Source organism: Spodoptera frugiperda, chromosome 8, assembly GCF_023101765.2.
Source record: "Spodoptera frugiperda isolate SF20-4 chromosome 8, AGI-APGP_CSIRO_Sfru_2.0, whole genome shotgun sequence".
In the NCBI taxonomy this organism is placed as follows: Eukaryota; Metazoa; Arthropoda; class Insecta; order Lepidoptera; family Noctuidae; genus Spodoptera; species Spodoptera frugiperda.
The window spans coordinates 11,587,833-11,602,645 of record NC_064219.1 but is presented as its reverse complement, the minus strand read 5'-3'; the positions used below and the strand labels follow the sequence as shown (position 1 = coordinate 11,602,645).

At 36.8% G+C, this 14,813-nt stretch overlaps 2 protein-coding genes across 12 annotated transcripts in view; both read left to right on the top strand.

The window, feature by feature from the left end:
- The window catches only part of LOC118275562 (high affinity copper uptake protein 1), a 30,899-nt gene extending 18,496 nt beyond the window's left edge, over positions 1 to 12,403 (top strand). For all 3 annotated transcript variants that reach the window (XM_050695514.1, XM_035593571.2, XM_035593572.2), the window contains 3 exons: positions 8,146 to 8,278; positions 9,970 to 10,205; positions 10,582 to 12,403. In XM_050695514.1, coding sequence (XP_050551471.1) covers positions 8,159 to 8,278; positions 9,970 to 10,205; positions 10,582 to 10,783 — 558 coding nt within the window. In that variant the 5' untranslated portion in view covers positions 8,146 to 8,158 and the 3' untranslated portion in view covers positions 10,784 to 12,403. The remainder of the gene's footprint in view (positions 1 to 8,145; positions 8,279 to 9,969; positions 10,206 to 10,581) is intronic.
- Positions 12,404 to 14,589: 2,186 nt separating this feature from the next.
- The window catches only part of LOC118275672 (serine/threonine-protein kinase D1), a 95,606-nt gene continuing 95,382 nt past the window's right edge, over positions 14,590 to 14,813 (top strand). For 4 of the 9 annotated variants that reach the window (XM_035593731.2, XM_035593729.2, XM_035593728.2 and 1 more), the window contains exon 1: positions 14,590 to 14,811. The gene's annotated coding sequence lies outside the window, so the exon portion shown is untranslated. The remainder of the gene's footprint in view (positions 14,812 to 14,813) is intronic. The other 5 variants (XM_050695551.1, XM_035593730.2, XM_050695552.1 and 2 more) reach the window with 3 other exon arrangements.

The window sequence follows — 14,813 nt, the reverse complement described above, 5'->3', positions numbered from 1 at the left end:
TATACGTTTTGTTTTAGCTTCTTAAATAATAGTGATATAATACCTATCACACCTTTTCTTTATTACAGAGTAATTAGTATAGCAGAATACTAAAATTTCGTCAGTTAAACTTAGCTTAATACTAAAATTAAATGCTAAGTCATTACTAACACTACATTTTATTCTTGTGCCTTATTTTATACTATCGTAATTCTGAGACCAATGTCCTTATAAATTCTAGCTTTCTAGACTGCCCTATATACACAGCAGCGGTTCGCTCCGTTTCGTACAAAAGGTCACAGAGTCACTTCCCATATTGAGACACTGCTATCCTAGTTTAGACTAGTGACTGTTGACCCTAACTGTGTTTTACTAAACTGGTCCAGACAGCACGTCAAAATACACATACTGACAAAGATATTTACAAAATTCAACCTTAATTCCAAATATGTAAGGTTGAAAATCAATTTAATTAACTAGGCTAATAGGATAGCATGATCTGCGGTCGTTTGTACCTAGTAATAATAATGAACGTGTAATCTTCGACTGTATAAAGTTGTATTCGAACGGAAGGTTGCTTAAGATATTGATCTCCGGAGTTAAGCAATGTAAGAACGCCTTGGATTTTACGCTACTTGCCACTGCTGGCTACTGGCTGTTTCGTAAACTGTATGTAATGTGTATTTATCTACGTATTAACGTATGTCATTGTTAATTCAATAATTATATGTTTTAAGTTTACATAAACGCAACACCAGGCATATTGTACTTATATTTATTTATTTAAAGCAAAAAATAATAGCACTCCTCTTCCACCAAAACTACAACTTAACAACCACGCCAAATTATAATAGTGTGAAATGTGTTTATGTTTTTTTGTCGAAATAACATCAATTTTCCAGTCTAGCACCTTTGATAACTAGCCGGTGAACAATTACATGTTGCTGTGTGTGTAGCGTCACCGCGTGCGCAGTTTATCCGGTCATGCGCCTGCGCATCCTTGACACTGCACCGCTTACGGACCTCGGACAGAAATCCTAATAGTAATTTGGCTATATAAGTTCTTATTAAAATACCTATTACAAAATATTATGAATGGCAAATGGTGATTGACATTTTACAAATCTATACATAAAAATAAATGTTTTATGTCTTTATTTCTGTCTGTCTTTAGGTTCCATTAACACAGATGTAGGCAAACGAATCTTCTCCCTTCTCGTCATACAAATATTAAAGTTAAATTATGAGTTTCGGATAATGTGCCCAACGCGGAGTAAAAATATTATTGTGTGAATTCAAGGTGGTTATGTAAGTACCGCATACTTCGTGTGGATCACCTTGAGTGTTTGATGCGCGAGCGCACCGGTCCTTTATTAGGTACTTCGTTCATTATTTGTTTTGATGGTTTTTATGTGATCCAATAGATGAGAGGAAACTTATAAGTAAAGATGGAGGTTCTTCTATCTTTTATCGTTTCAATTCTTCCTTTAACGTTTCTGAAACCTTTAATGTGCACCTCTACCTACCCCTTCGGGAATAAAAAGGCGTGACGATAATTTTAAAGCAATAAACTCCAGTGTTTGTGTCTACAGACCCCATGGTGATGGATGAACGATTTCAACAGATTTGAATAAGTTGATGTGCTGCCATCTGTATCTATATACTTGCACTTAAGACCTTAATCTCTCAGTATTTATCCGTGAATCAGATACTTGTACTTCAGATGAAGATACATAACATTAATAAATTTACCCCACATGTATTCAAACTCTTTAATTTTCCGAAACGCGCTGGTTTACAAACACAGTGCCGCGGTCATTGTTCCTCGCAAATATCTCGGCCACGAATGCTTCGATTTGCACGTGTTCAACAATACTAATTCTCGCAACGTTTGCACGTGTCAACACCGGCACCACACGCCCGCACTGCCGCCCTACATGGCTCACCTACATTACCTACATATTGCTCTACTCTTCAAATAAAGCCTCTAATTTAACAGGTAAACTGTAAAACTAAGTGCTCTAAATCCTATATTATTTTTGTCAATATCAAAATATTGAAATAACTCAAAAGAAGCCGACGGTGACGTGACAATGAGCACGTGCCACCAATTTCCGCTGCTAAATAAAATCCCCGAACTTATCTTTAGTACTTAACTAAAAATATCAACATTTTTTGTCCACAGGGATTGATTGCTAATGTCCTTATTTGAACAATAAAAGATTACTTATTAAGTGATACCATTGATACAGTATTCCAGTATCCGCCAAATAATTTAATTGTCGATGTTATCTACTACGACAATTGCGGTTCTTTCAATCACTAATCTTTCCGTTTCCTCAGAATGTATTAATAAGGAATTATTTTAGAGTTTCCTTTATGCAAATAAAAAAGCTAAAAGCCGATAACGTTGTTTAGAGATGTTGTGCTCTTTTTTTTTTTGTTTGCGGCATACAAATAAAAAGCATAACAATATACATACATACATAACAAAATAAAAAGGTGCAAACCCTCATTTTACAACTTTCGTAAATGTTATTCTAGAAATAGAACAATAAACCACAATTCATATAAGGTACTCGAATAAACTTCAAACGAACTACGTACGATACGACTACGTCTATCTTACAGCTAGAATCTAGAGGGCCATTCTAAGCTAAAGTAGTTGCGCGTGCGCATACACTCGCGAACATTCACGACGTGCACCGAAACAATTGCAAGTATCCGGGAGCGTGGGGTCTCACTGATAGCGGGAAATACTGTTGTAACATCTAGACGAGTCTAAATGTTCTATTAGGGTACGAGTACTGAGCTGCGGACAACGTAGAAGGTTACCGGGGCTCCCTCAAAGCAGGAGAAGGAACGAGGTGGTTTTTAGTTAGTAAGAGTCTGACACCCAAGGCGGGAGAAGTCATTGGATAAAAAAAAAGGGTACCTACAGTACTGTGGTACATCCCTATTTCTTTAAAGAAATTATCAAAATTTTTAAGTGTTTAAGTTTATTTTTAAGTTAGGTTATGTTATCTTCTTAGGTTAGCTTTAGCTTTAGCTTTCTTCTTCTTCCTTATACACTTTAATAAGAAAGAAAAATAAAAAAATGTTACTTAAACAAATCGATTAATTGCATTACAATTAGATACATTAGCATAAGTAAAGAGTCGCTGTTAATGCAGCCACGCAGTTAAAAGCAGTCCCTCCTCTGATAATAGTAACTCCTGCGAGACCTGATAACATCGCAATATGTATTGTAAGCATTGTAGTGTACACCTCCATTGGGAGACAGGGTATTATTGATTACCTTCAAAGTCAAATCAATTACTTATTGGTCCAATGGAACTTTATGAACGTCTCAAAATAAAATATGTAATTCTGTCATTTTGTCGGCCAAAATGCTCGTTCCAACTGATTTCTACAGAAAGGAACGAGCAAGAAACTCAAATAAACAATCCCCTATTAAAATATTTGTCAAGCCCTAATGAATACTGTGTCAATGACATACACATTGTGATCCCGATGTGATCAATCATGATAGGAGCGGAAATATTAACCGATACCTTACTTATGATACGTTGTATTAATTCTCTTATTCGTAATCTGCATACTGAGACGGAAATTGTTTTAGGTATCATTTTCCAAAATCTAGATTGCCTGCGATATTAGTATTCTTAAATTAGATTAGATTCATTACAAGTAAGAAAATCGTATGTTCAAGTAACATGCTCAAACAAAATTATCACAAAAGTTTGTCGACAGTTATTGTAAATATTAACACAAAACTGCGTTTGCGCACCGTCTTGTGCGTCCATCGAAAGTATATGTATAAGCACAAATTAAGTAAAAATATATATAAAATGAAAATACATAAACAAATAGTGACAAATGTATAAATTATACAAACACTAGAGAAAATGAATTGGTCTGCAGGAGAATAGCATTGAGTACCTACCTATAAATAATAGAGATGACTTACGATAGGTAGGTGGCAGTTCAAATTACCAGTTAATTGAGGAAAACCAACAAACACGCACGTTGCAATGTAACCGTGTGGGAAACCCCGCGACTAGATACACAGGTAAATAGCATCGACGAAAGTAGGAAAATGATGCATTTTTACGAAATACCAGGGTGCTTCTTCTAGTTAGTAAGTTAAAAGCAGTTAATTCGTTTTTAACATCCATCACAATTGATAATTTAATAAGTGATGAAAATTGAATTATTAAGTAAACCCTTAAGGTACTAGATACATTAGTGCACATTTATTGGACGAGGTCCTTGGTTGGACTGGCCTTAATAGGTGTAACCTATATGTCAAGTATTAACACTAATGTATAATTTAAAACTAAATAAACATGTCAAAAAGTTATCATAACATTATTCAGAAGCGAGATCTGACCAGAAGAATAAATCTGAAACTATAGTTTAGAAGATAAAATTCAAGGAAGTACGTAGTACGCGCTTAACGGAGTCAAGGCAATGGTTTGCGCAATATTTGTGCCCGCGCCCGCGCCTGCGCAGCCTGCAGCCCTGCGCGCGCAGTGAAAGCCAATCTTGCACAACTGCAGATCTTAGAGCGAAATACGTCTCGATTTAAATGGAAAATTAAATGCAATTCATGCAAAACTACTTGCAATTTAATTGTGGAGTTGTAGCTTTATGTTGCTTGTTTCCGGTATTGTTTGTAAGATCGACAGAAGTGCTCGGTTATAGCATCTGTGTGGGTAGTTCTTGTGACATATCACTTCTACTATTAATACATATATACCTACATATAGTAAAACCTATATAACGATCAAGATAAAAATTCCTCGTCCACTAGTCACACCTGTCTGCCCATAAAGTCACGTTGCACTACATTGCAACTATTGCCACCTACATACATACTATAAAGTGACAGGTGATCATCTGCCTGCTAAGATTGTCATTTATTTTTATATAGCCTCGTCATATGGGTTTTCCCGAGGTTTTCCTCTCCTACCCACACAAATCTTAACAGTAGTTAACCACTTAACTTAGTCATATGAGAATGGGTGCATCCGGTTTTCTGATCATCTCAAAATCCCCCAGTATGATACTTTTTTAATAGGATAACGTTAGTGCAACTGCACAGGGAAACAGTTTAGGACCTAGGTATGCCTAAATAGAATGACGTGAGTACACCTGCATAGTGAAATACTTTAGGGATGTCGATGTTGTGAACTGACACCAGCATTTTTAGCTTCCCTCAAATCTTCAACAAATTGAGAGAGCTGACTTTATTTATTTGCCGTATAACGTGTTCTGATTGTTGAGGTCTATCATGATCAGGCTATCACCTGGCTTGTATATAATGAATAATAGCTTAATGAATTATAATCTTTGCCTTAAAATATTATCAACTAATCATGACGAATTTGAAACAAATCGCACCAAACATCGCTCCACACTGATGTAGGTACTACTGTATCATAAAATTGCTAACGACGCATAAAGCCACATTTTTCAGTAGATGCCTATTCAAGCAACATGTGTATTTGTCTTACATACATATGCCTCGTTAACTAAACACCACCTCGTTTTTACACTGTAATGGCACCTTTTATTAGTCTCCTACCAGCTGTAGCAACAATAGCTGTGAATCACAATAGTTATGTTTTCAGGCAATACAAATGTGTGTAATTTATTACTGATAGCTTTACTGTAGGTGCCTCTCAAGTCTTTAGTTTATTGTCTTTCAAATAATAGTTAATGGGTCACGATATGCTTTAATAATAATAACATATTTGCCAGTTATGACGAATCTAACTCAATACTTATTTAGTACGAAGATGGACACAGTACGGGGACAGTAGCTATTGTTTCACTAATTCTTAATTATATGGTTTTTAACGGAGCCATATCTATCTAGTCCTAGGAATCAATAACTATATAGGTACACAACATAACTGGTTCAGTTGACCGCCTCGTTGGTCGAGAGGTCGCAACTGCGATTGCCGGACAAGGGATCTCGGGTTCGATTCTCGGTGTCGGGTAAAGTAGTGTTGGGTTTTTTTTCGGTATTTCGAAAATTTCTCAGTAGTAGCACGGAGTCTGGTATATGGCAATAGGTTCACCCCCTATTACATGGGACTTATAACACAAATTGTGAATAGTGGGTGTACGTTGTAATGTGCACGTGTTATATAGTCATTATCCTCGGGAAGTAACGGTTGTGATGTACCAAACCTGTGTTTGTTATGTACCTTCAAGTGTTTATTTAAAAATCTTTGTATTTGGTAAAATACACAAATACATACGTGTGTTTGACAGTAAGGAGAAATCGGAGAGAATGCACAAGTTTATATACATAAGTCGAATATTTATACTACACCATGAATGACCTCTGTTAACCCTGTAAGATTGAAGAAAGATTGTTATGCACCTTATATATGTGCTGTATATCAATTAAACATACAAACGCCGATAACATACCTAAGTATAACTGTATCATTGATAACGTAAGTGAGTCCACGATGCATCATATACTACTACATATATATTAGTAGCCAGGTACCTACATAGTACATGAATTTGTAATATTGATAACCCAAATTCAATATTTACGATTATTGATTGAAATCATGGACACAGTACTTTTACGACAACCATTTAGTCTGATAACTCGCTTATATTAATGGTCTGGTACTTTAATTTATTGACCAATTCGGTAATCAGGTAATCAAACATATCTAGGTTGATTTGTCAACATTCTTAGAACACCTTCACAGTTTGAAAACATGGCTAGGCATTCATTTGTTTTCCTTAACCGAATTCCCGATAGTATCTACACATTTGACGCATTTCACAACGGTAGCCAGAGAACAATGGTTTGGACATTAACCACAAAATGCAAAAAATATATTTCGGGGAAATACATACATACACAAGCATTTTCTGACACATTATCCTTAAAACACCGATACTAATAATCTTCTATTACGCAAATGCAAAATAATTTCGTACACAGATAAGAAAACAAAAATAGATTCAATACAGACACGGTATAGCTATTGCTATGCCATAACTTTTAATAATTACTCGAGTTATTAAATAAAAATAAAATAAAAATGATTTATTTCAGGCTTAATACCCATACAAGTTTACATACATCAATTATGATTGAATTAAAATTAAAATATATTATATCAGATTAAATTATTATTATCTTAATGACTAGAAAATGAAATACAATTATAATGAAATAAAATTAAAATGAAATAAAATTAATACGACTAAAAGTAAAATGATATAAAATTTAAATTTAAATAAAATGAACTATTATAATTATTTATTTATATTAATTTAAATATTTACCGCCCACCGGGGCCCCAGGTACATGCACCTGTGTTTGAACCCAGTGCCGCAGAAGGGGGCTGTCCAAAATTATTACTCAATGATTACCGCCTCTATATTGAACCAATCTTAATTTTCTAACTTGCGTACCAAATAATTAGTTTATAATATGTACTCTACCAAATACAAAATAACTAGTTTATTTGTACACTAGCTTTAGCCAGCGGCTTCCCGTGGGATAAAAAGTATCCTATCATCCAAGTCAGCTCATACCCTGTCCAGTATACCAAATTTCATCAAAATCCGTTCAGTAGTTTCAGGGTGTTTGACGGACAAACTTTCACATTGATAACATTAGTGTGATGATATATTGAATGAGTTATTTCATGAAACGAATAACGTTATCGGTTTGATGAAATAGTGTAAAATACTGAATAGACACGAATACATGAGCAACACATGTAATAGTTGTTATTTACCGGCGAGCGTGTCATTACGTGTGCATTATAGCCACCCGCTATTATGCAGGAGCGCACTGAAACTGCTGCATTCATGCTGTTGTTGTTGCAATCATATTATTATCGCACCTGTAACTCTTACGTACATGTTTACTACCTAACAAAGTTAATAGGTTCATAATGATTTACATTTTATTTAGGGTCGTAAGATTCTAAAATTAGAACCAACCAATAAATGATCACGGTTCTGTAGCTTTAATTATTAAGTATTTAATCAACTTTAATAAAGCATAATCTAAGTTAAGACCATAAATACTTACACCTGTCGCGCATGTGCGCAATAACTTTGTATCGTGCACAATGACTCTGTGATCTCAAACATGTATTGCATCTATTGCAGAAAGTCGTGAGCAATGAACCACATGGATCACATGGACCACGACCACGGCCAGCATCCCGGCCACGATGGGCACGACGGCCACGACATGCACGACGACCCCTGCGCACACGCAGGCCACGGACACGCCATGGTGGTAAGTACAATTGTCGATAAAAATTTTAAAAGCTCTAGAAAATTATTTTTTTCTCTTGATACTTTCTTAAATACTAATTCTAAAGTGGGCAAAATGTTAATTAGGCAGTTTCAGCTGATTGTCGGTAATTTACATGGAACACCCTCTTTGCCCTCTGTACTACAACCTACCTACTTAGAACCATTTCCAAAAATGTTTGTCTTCCTACCACAACAACTACCCTATAGATACTTATTCAAATTACTTATGTCAATGAAACATAGGTATTTGAAGCGAAATATTTAGTCCAGATAATTCAAACATTACGTAACATAATGGATTTTACACAGATATACATATTCATGTTTATATAAGAAAATGTGTGTCAATAAACTCTGCACTAGACGAGACTAGTAGTCTATCATTAATTTATTATGTTTGTTCGTTCTGTTAGTACATATTGTTGTTATCAGTGCCTTATCACCTGCGGTCTGCGGCCACTCTTTCCCATTGATAGGAGTTAAACTCCACTCGATAACTATCGGTTTGTGGTCAGCGGAAGTGACGTCACTAAGTATATTTAATTTTAAGTATATTTGTGTAAAAGTTACGAAATGTAATTTGAAAAGTTATACGCGTGTGTGTATTTTTTTTTACGTTAGCTCTGTTATATTTATCTGCTCGCTAGACCCTATTGTAGTTAACTTTATATACGTCTAACTTATTAATTAGTTAACACAACAGCACCTGTGCGAGATTTTTCTTTCACATTTTCCTCTTCGAAGTGTTTCAAATTGATTACGCCTAATGTATGCAAATGTAGATTATTGCGAATTTCCCGTCGTTGGCGGTGCGGCGCCCGCGCATACGATAAACACGCACATTCCTTCACGATTGTGCTGAAACTGAGAAATTCGTGTCTGTGTGTCGGTCAGTGTGTTTGTTTGTCACCACACTGCCACCGGCGCGCGCGCCGCTTCCTGTGACACTGTTATGACATTCACCAGGGTCCATTATTAGCCACCCATTAACTACTTGTTTTTAAGTACCATTCATAAGTGCTGCCTTCCATATACATAATATACAAGAGATCAGAATTCAAAAGTTACACTAGCAGGTAGTGAGTAGGTAATTTCCTGTACGTAGGTACATTAACCAAATGAGAATGTATTAAATAGTCCATTACTTCCATTAGTAGTCCACAAGCAAATAAAGTAAACTGTTGTTTATGTATCGTGGCCACGACCTCGGGCTCATTTCTTCGTCCTTCATATTATTATGTTTACGTTTAATATTCCAGTTAGCTAAGCAGCCGCTTGTCAATATCTCCAACTGGAGTATGTTCGCACCCAATCGTGGGAACCGCATTGTTATATACAAATCGTAAAAGGAAACGTCTGCCATTCACCCACTTGTTTTAGGAAAAAAGTCAACTCTAATATTTATACCCAAGTTTATGAGAAAGCGTTTTATGTAGCTAATACACACAGGTTACCTACATTTCTTGTTTTATATAATTCCCATGTTTTTTTATGTATAAGTTACTAAAAATGTCATGGTAGTTCAAGCATCGGTGATCATGAGTTTCGTGACACAATTGTAGACGTGTTACATGACCCTAAATTGTAATCCCAAAGCAACTTTATAAATGTACTCGACGCGACATTTTATTTAAATTCTTTTAATTAATCCTTCTCATTTCCCACTTCCAGTTCCACGCAGGCGTGTGCCAGGAGATCCTGTTCAGCGGCTGGATGACAACCAACGCGCTGGAGCTGTTCGGCTCAGCAGTGGCCATCTTCTTCGCCGGAGTGCTGTACGAGGGCCTCAAGTACTTCCGCGAGGCCTTGCACGCCAGGGCCTCGTCCTCCACCGGCGACTCCAGGGTCAACATCACTAAGAGCGAGTGCGGAGCCAACGGACCCTGCGGAGGAACTGCGGTCGTCAAGTAAGTTTGGAGAACTTGTAGTATGACGTGTGTAAACATCAAAAGATAAAGTTTGTTACACAATACTTCATTAAGTAAAAATCACCTCGATCCGTGCCCGACTAATTAATTACTTCAGCAATTCAATTACTAGGTTCAGTTAGTGTGCCCTAGATTTATGTGTCGATCACTCGCGGCGCGGTGTGGACGACATTAATTACCGCACTGTCGAACGCGTCCGTCGGCTGCCGAATGATACACGACAAGCCAATTAATTAACGTCCGAATCTAAATGAGCAAGGAGTGTTTATATCTTTGGCCGTGGTTCATTGCCCACTTTATTTCCCATATACTAGTTTTGGATAGAGATATATATGACATGTTCTGTCCCTTCCAGATACACGATGTTCTCGTCGGGCCACGTGGTACAGACGCTGCTGCACTTCCTGCAGTCGACCGCCTCCTACACGCTGATGCTGGTGTTCATGACGTACAACGTGTGGCTCTGCATCGCGCTGGTGCTGGGCCTGGCCGTCGGCTACTTCTTCTTCGGCTGGCGGAAGAACACCGTCGTCGACGTCAACGAACACTGTCAATGATGCTCAACACCATGGAATGGCTTCAGACTCTCAGTTTACATCCGAACATTTTGTGGCATGCCGACCGCACTCACAGTTAATCGCGCGATCAATTTACTATTTCTGAAACGTTGTATAATGCGATTTGGTCGCAAGCGTGTCATCGCACTTTGTATTGGTCTGTGCTTACTTTATATAAGTACACATTTCTTCTTGTTAAGTTCAAATCATTAGCATTAGCACACTCTCAGAAAGAATTACAGAGCGTCGCTTGACTCACCTAAAAACGTGCGTAGGGAAGCACTAACAAATAATGAGATGTACAGAACTATGTAGGTACTTCCGAGTTGTTTGATTAGAAATTCACCTTGTATTCCTACTTGATTTCTAATCTTACAAATCGGACATCGATAGTAGCTCATTGCCAATGTTATTTTAAAGGTCATAAACCATGAGAAAGTGAATTAGATAAATTGTTAAGCCACTACTGGAGCACAGAGCTAAACAAACCTGAAGTTATAAATAAAGGATGTATTGATTTTACCATTACTGTTTCATAAGAAAGTCTACAAAAGCCATCCCAATGTAAGTGATGAATGAGTGACACCTATTGATATTGTATTAATTAAGTCCTATACGTATGTACCTAGGTAACGTAGGCAGGTACTGTCTCTGTAAAGGCTGTCTATATAAGTATATATTCCATTTCTGTATTTGCAATATTAGTAACTACATAGTTTAGGTTGTTAGTGTAATTAATTTAAGATAGGAGTAGGTAATTTAATTCTAAGAATAAAAAGGTTGTTTCTATGCCGAAAATTTTGGATTTAAAGTGAAAAGTACCGTAGCTAAATTAATTAAAATATTAAGTGACTCGACTGCATGACATGTACATTTTCATAGATACGACAATGCATAAAAAAAGTACCGTACGTAATTAAAGATTTTATTTGAAAAAAGTGACTAATGCGACAATAATCTAATCCCAACACAAATTAAAAGAAATACAAGTTGTCTAAATTGATATTACGTTACAATAATGCCTTACCTATTTCTAAATTATTTATAAGTAGATGATTATGTGATATTCAGCTATAATGTTATTGTTAATGTATTACTTGAAGAGATTTTAAACTACATTCCAAACTTTATCATGGAATTGATAAATACATATCTTTTTAAGTAGGTACCTATGTAATTTTAAGTGAACTGTGAACATCTATACCATGACCTTCGATGATCGAAGAGTACAACATTTTTTATTTGGCACACCATAGCACCATTTACCTCTGGAGTAACAGATGTTCTAAGACTATATTGCTTTCCATCAGGGGATCTAACCACATGGTGTAAAAACATGATTGTACTATAAGTTGATGAGGAACAGATTACACTCTGAAGTTGTTTTCATTTCTTTATGAGAGACTGAAGCGAATCCATCTTCACTCTAAGAGTGGCAGCTCCCCTGGTCACCGGGGCAGAAGGACTAAGTACAACATAATGTCCATTCAGACTAAAACATCGATGTTACAATATTTATATGTGTTTCGTGACAATAGTAGTATACAGTAAGTTACATTAAGCACCAATAGCTTCTTGCCATGCCTGGATATCGTATAATAAAACTTGTGTACAATACAACACGATTGTTTACTTTTTATTTACCTTTTCTTCTGTCTATACCTAAGTTTCTTACTAACATACTCTACCTAGATCAGTCACACAGTGGCCCACTTATTTATGTTGTACCGTATTAATCTATAAGTACCTCATCCATAAGTCCATATTATAGACTCTATAACATTAGTCAAGTGGTCGAACGTTCACGTAAAGTAATCCTGAGAAAGTGATTTAAAAAAAAAGAAATACTTAAATAGGTTAGAGATGCCTGTCGAGAGTGCGTACGTTGCTGATTAGCACACAGGCAGTGAAACGATTCCACAAAATCACTAAACTCGGGAACATCGTGTCTGAGACTGGAGGCTGTGAAGAGGACATCTCTTCTAGGATTGCCAAAGCTCGAGCAACCTTCGCGCAGCTGCGACCCGTTTGGCAATCGCGAAAACTCACCCTAAAATTAAACGCAAAATCTTCGGGTCTAATGTCAAATCCGTGCTGCTATATGGGTGCGAAACATGGAAGGTCACTAAAGACATCTCCCGCAAGATCCAAGTTTTCATTAACCGCTGTTTACGTCGCATTCTGGAAGATTACTGGCCCGAGACCATCTTCAACGTAGACCTACTGGAGGAAGTGCCACGAGTACCCGATGAACTGCCAGATCAAACGCCGAAAGTGGGGATGGATTGGTAACAACTCCGAACGGGTCCTAATCACATACCCAAGCAACCCTGGGATTGGAATCTCCAAGGGAAATAGAAGAGTGGCCGACCCCGTCAAACCTGGCGTCGCATAGTGTTGGCAGAATGGGCATCGTAATGACGTGGAACGAGGTGAAGCGGGAAGCTCAAGACCGGTCTATGGACGCCCTAAGTAAGTCAGGTCGAGTCTGCAAGCTCGAAATAAAAACAGGTGTATAGTGTCACTTTTTGATGTTGTAACTTGAACGAATGCGCAGACGCAGCACGCGTTTACAGAGCAATCAGCTACAACACTACGCGTTGCTAATTCGATTCTTGAACTCACCAATTATCCATTATCTAATAAATTAGATTGGAGGCACCATCCCCACCGAAACACCGGTAGATATCTCGTATTACAAAAACCAATATACCGGAACCAAATAACGGAATTCTCAGATTCATAATTAATTGTCTGTGTCATTATAGGTACATTGATGGCTAATGAACTATAGGTAAGATCTGTTATCTTATCAAACTGTACTCTACTAATAATAACAATTCCGGGACTGACGTGTCCTACTGAAACCTAAACAGTCTTACAGGTGGTTACCTAACCCGAAATGTTGACAAGTTATGGATAAACAAAACGTGTTTGTTAACAAAACATTACATAATTTAACGGATGTAGGTACAGAGGTGCTTCATTAATGCTGGTACTTGGATGGCACACGGCAGTCGTCGAAACGTCCCTAAATTCACACTAAAGTTCTATTATCCCTTTTTCATACCATAAAAATATGTAATTTTTTATTCCAGAATAGTTTTAGTAATTACCTGATCAAAGAGATAGAGTACTTACTAACCTAGAGACCTATATACTCCTAAGTGGCTCCTCGCTTCGTGGGTAATGATAGAAATAAACATCTCAATGAAGGTAATACACTGAGGCCACATTTAGTTATGCTAAATGAAGGAATGCAATAGGAACCACGCTCGCTAATTTATAAAGTAAACATTATTGTATAATCGGGGTCGTTAAACATCTGGCGTCCGGTTTTGGCGGATTTGAGTGACGATAGTTTAATCGTTCAAATATACGTAAGCCTAAATTAATAGCGGATTCCTGGTTGCGATTACTGATTTGTAGATAACATATTAATAATATGTTAATCGATTAACTCATCTACACTGAAACATCGTTATCACTCTCCAATATGAATTAAGATTTGTGTAGCAGGACTTGAGAGTTTCACACATCCACATTGTTGGGATATCTATTTCTTGTATGTGCTTAAATGTATCAATGTGTGTGTACGTCAACATTCCGTTCGAAAACGCTGAAAAAATATTAGATACACTGATAAAACAAAAATTACGCATAAAAGTAATAACACTTATTTAACTTATTTAGTCACAGTTGCTCGTTTCAATGAAAATATTTATGAACTTAAATTGTAAATAAGAGTATTTTCGAAGTAAAATCAGAACAGGTTCTATGCATTGTATTGTCAAACATAAGCAGAACGAGTATTTCCGAACGAAGCCAATGTCATGTCAAGTAAAATGTGACGGGAGAGGGCCCCATGTTTTGCCTTTTGTAAATTTACTTGTTGATTTTAATAAGAATTTAATGAGAATTTAGTGAACAATAGTTATATCGCGACCAGGATAGCTATGTTATAGTTGTACAAGTGCTCCAAGTGTTGGCGACTCATCGTACCGCCTCTACAGCCGCCGATTGTTCAGGT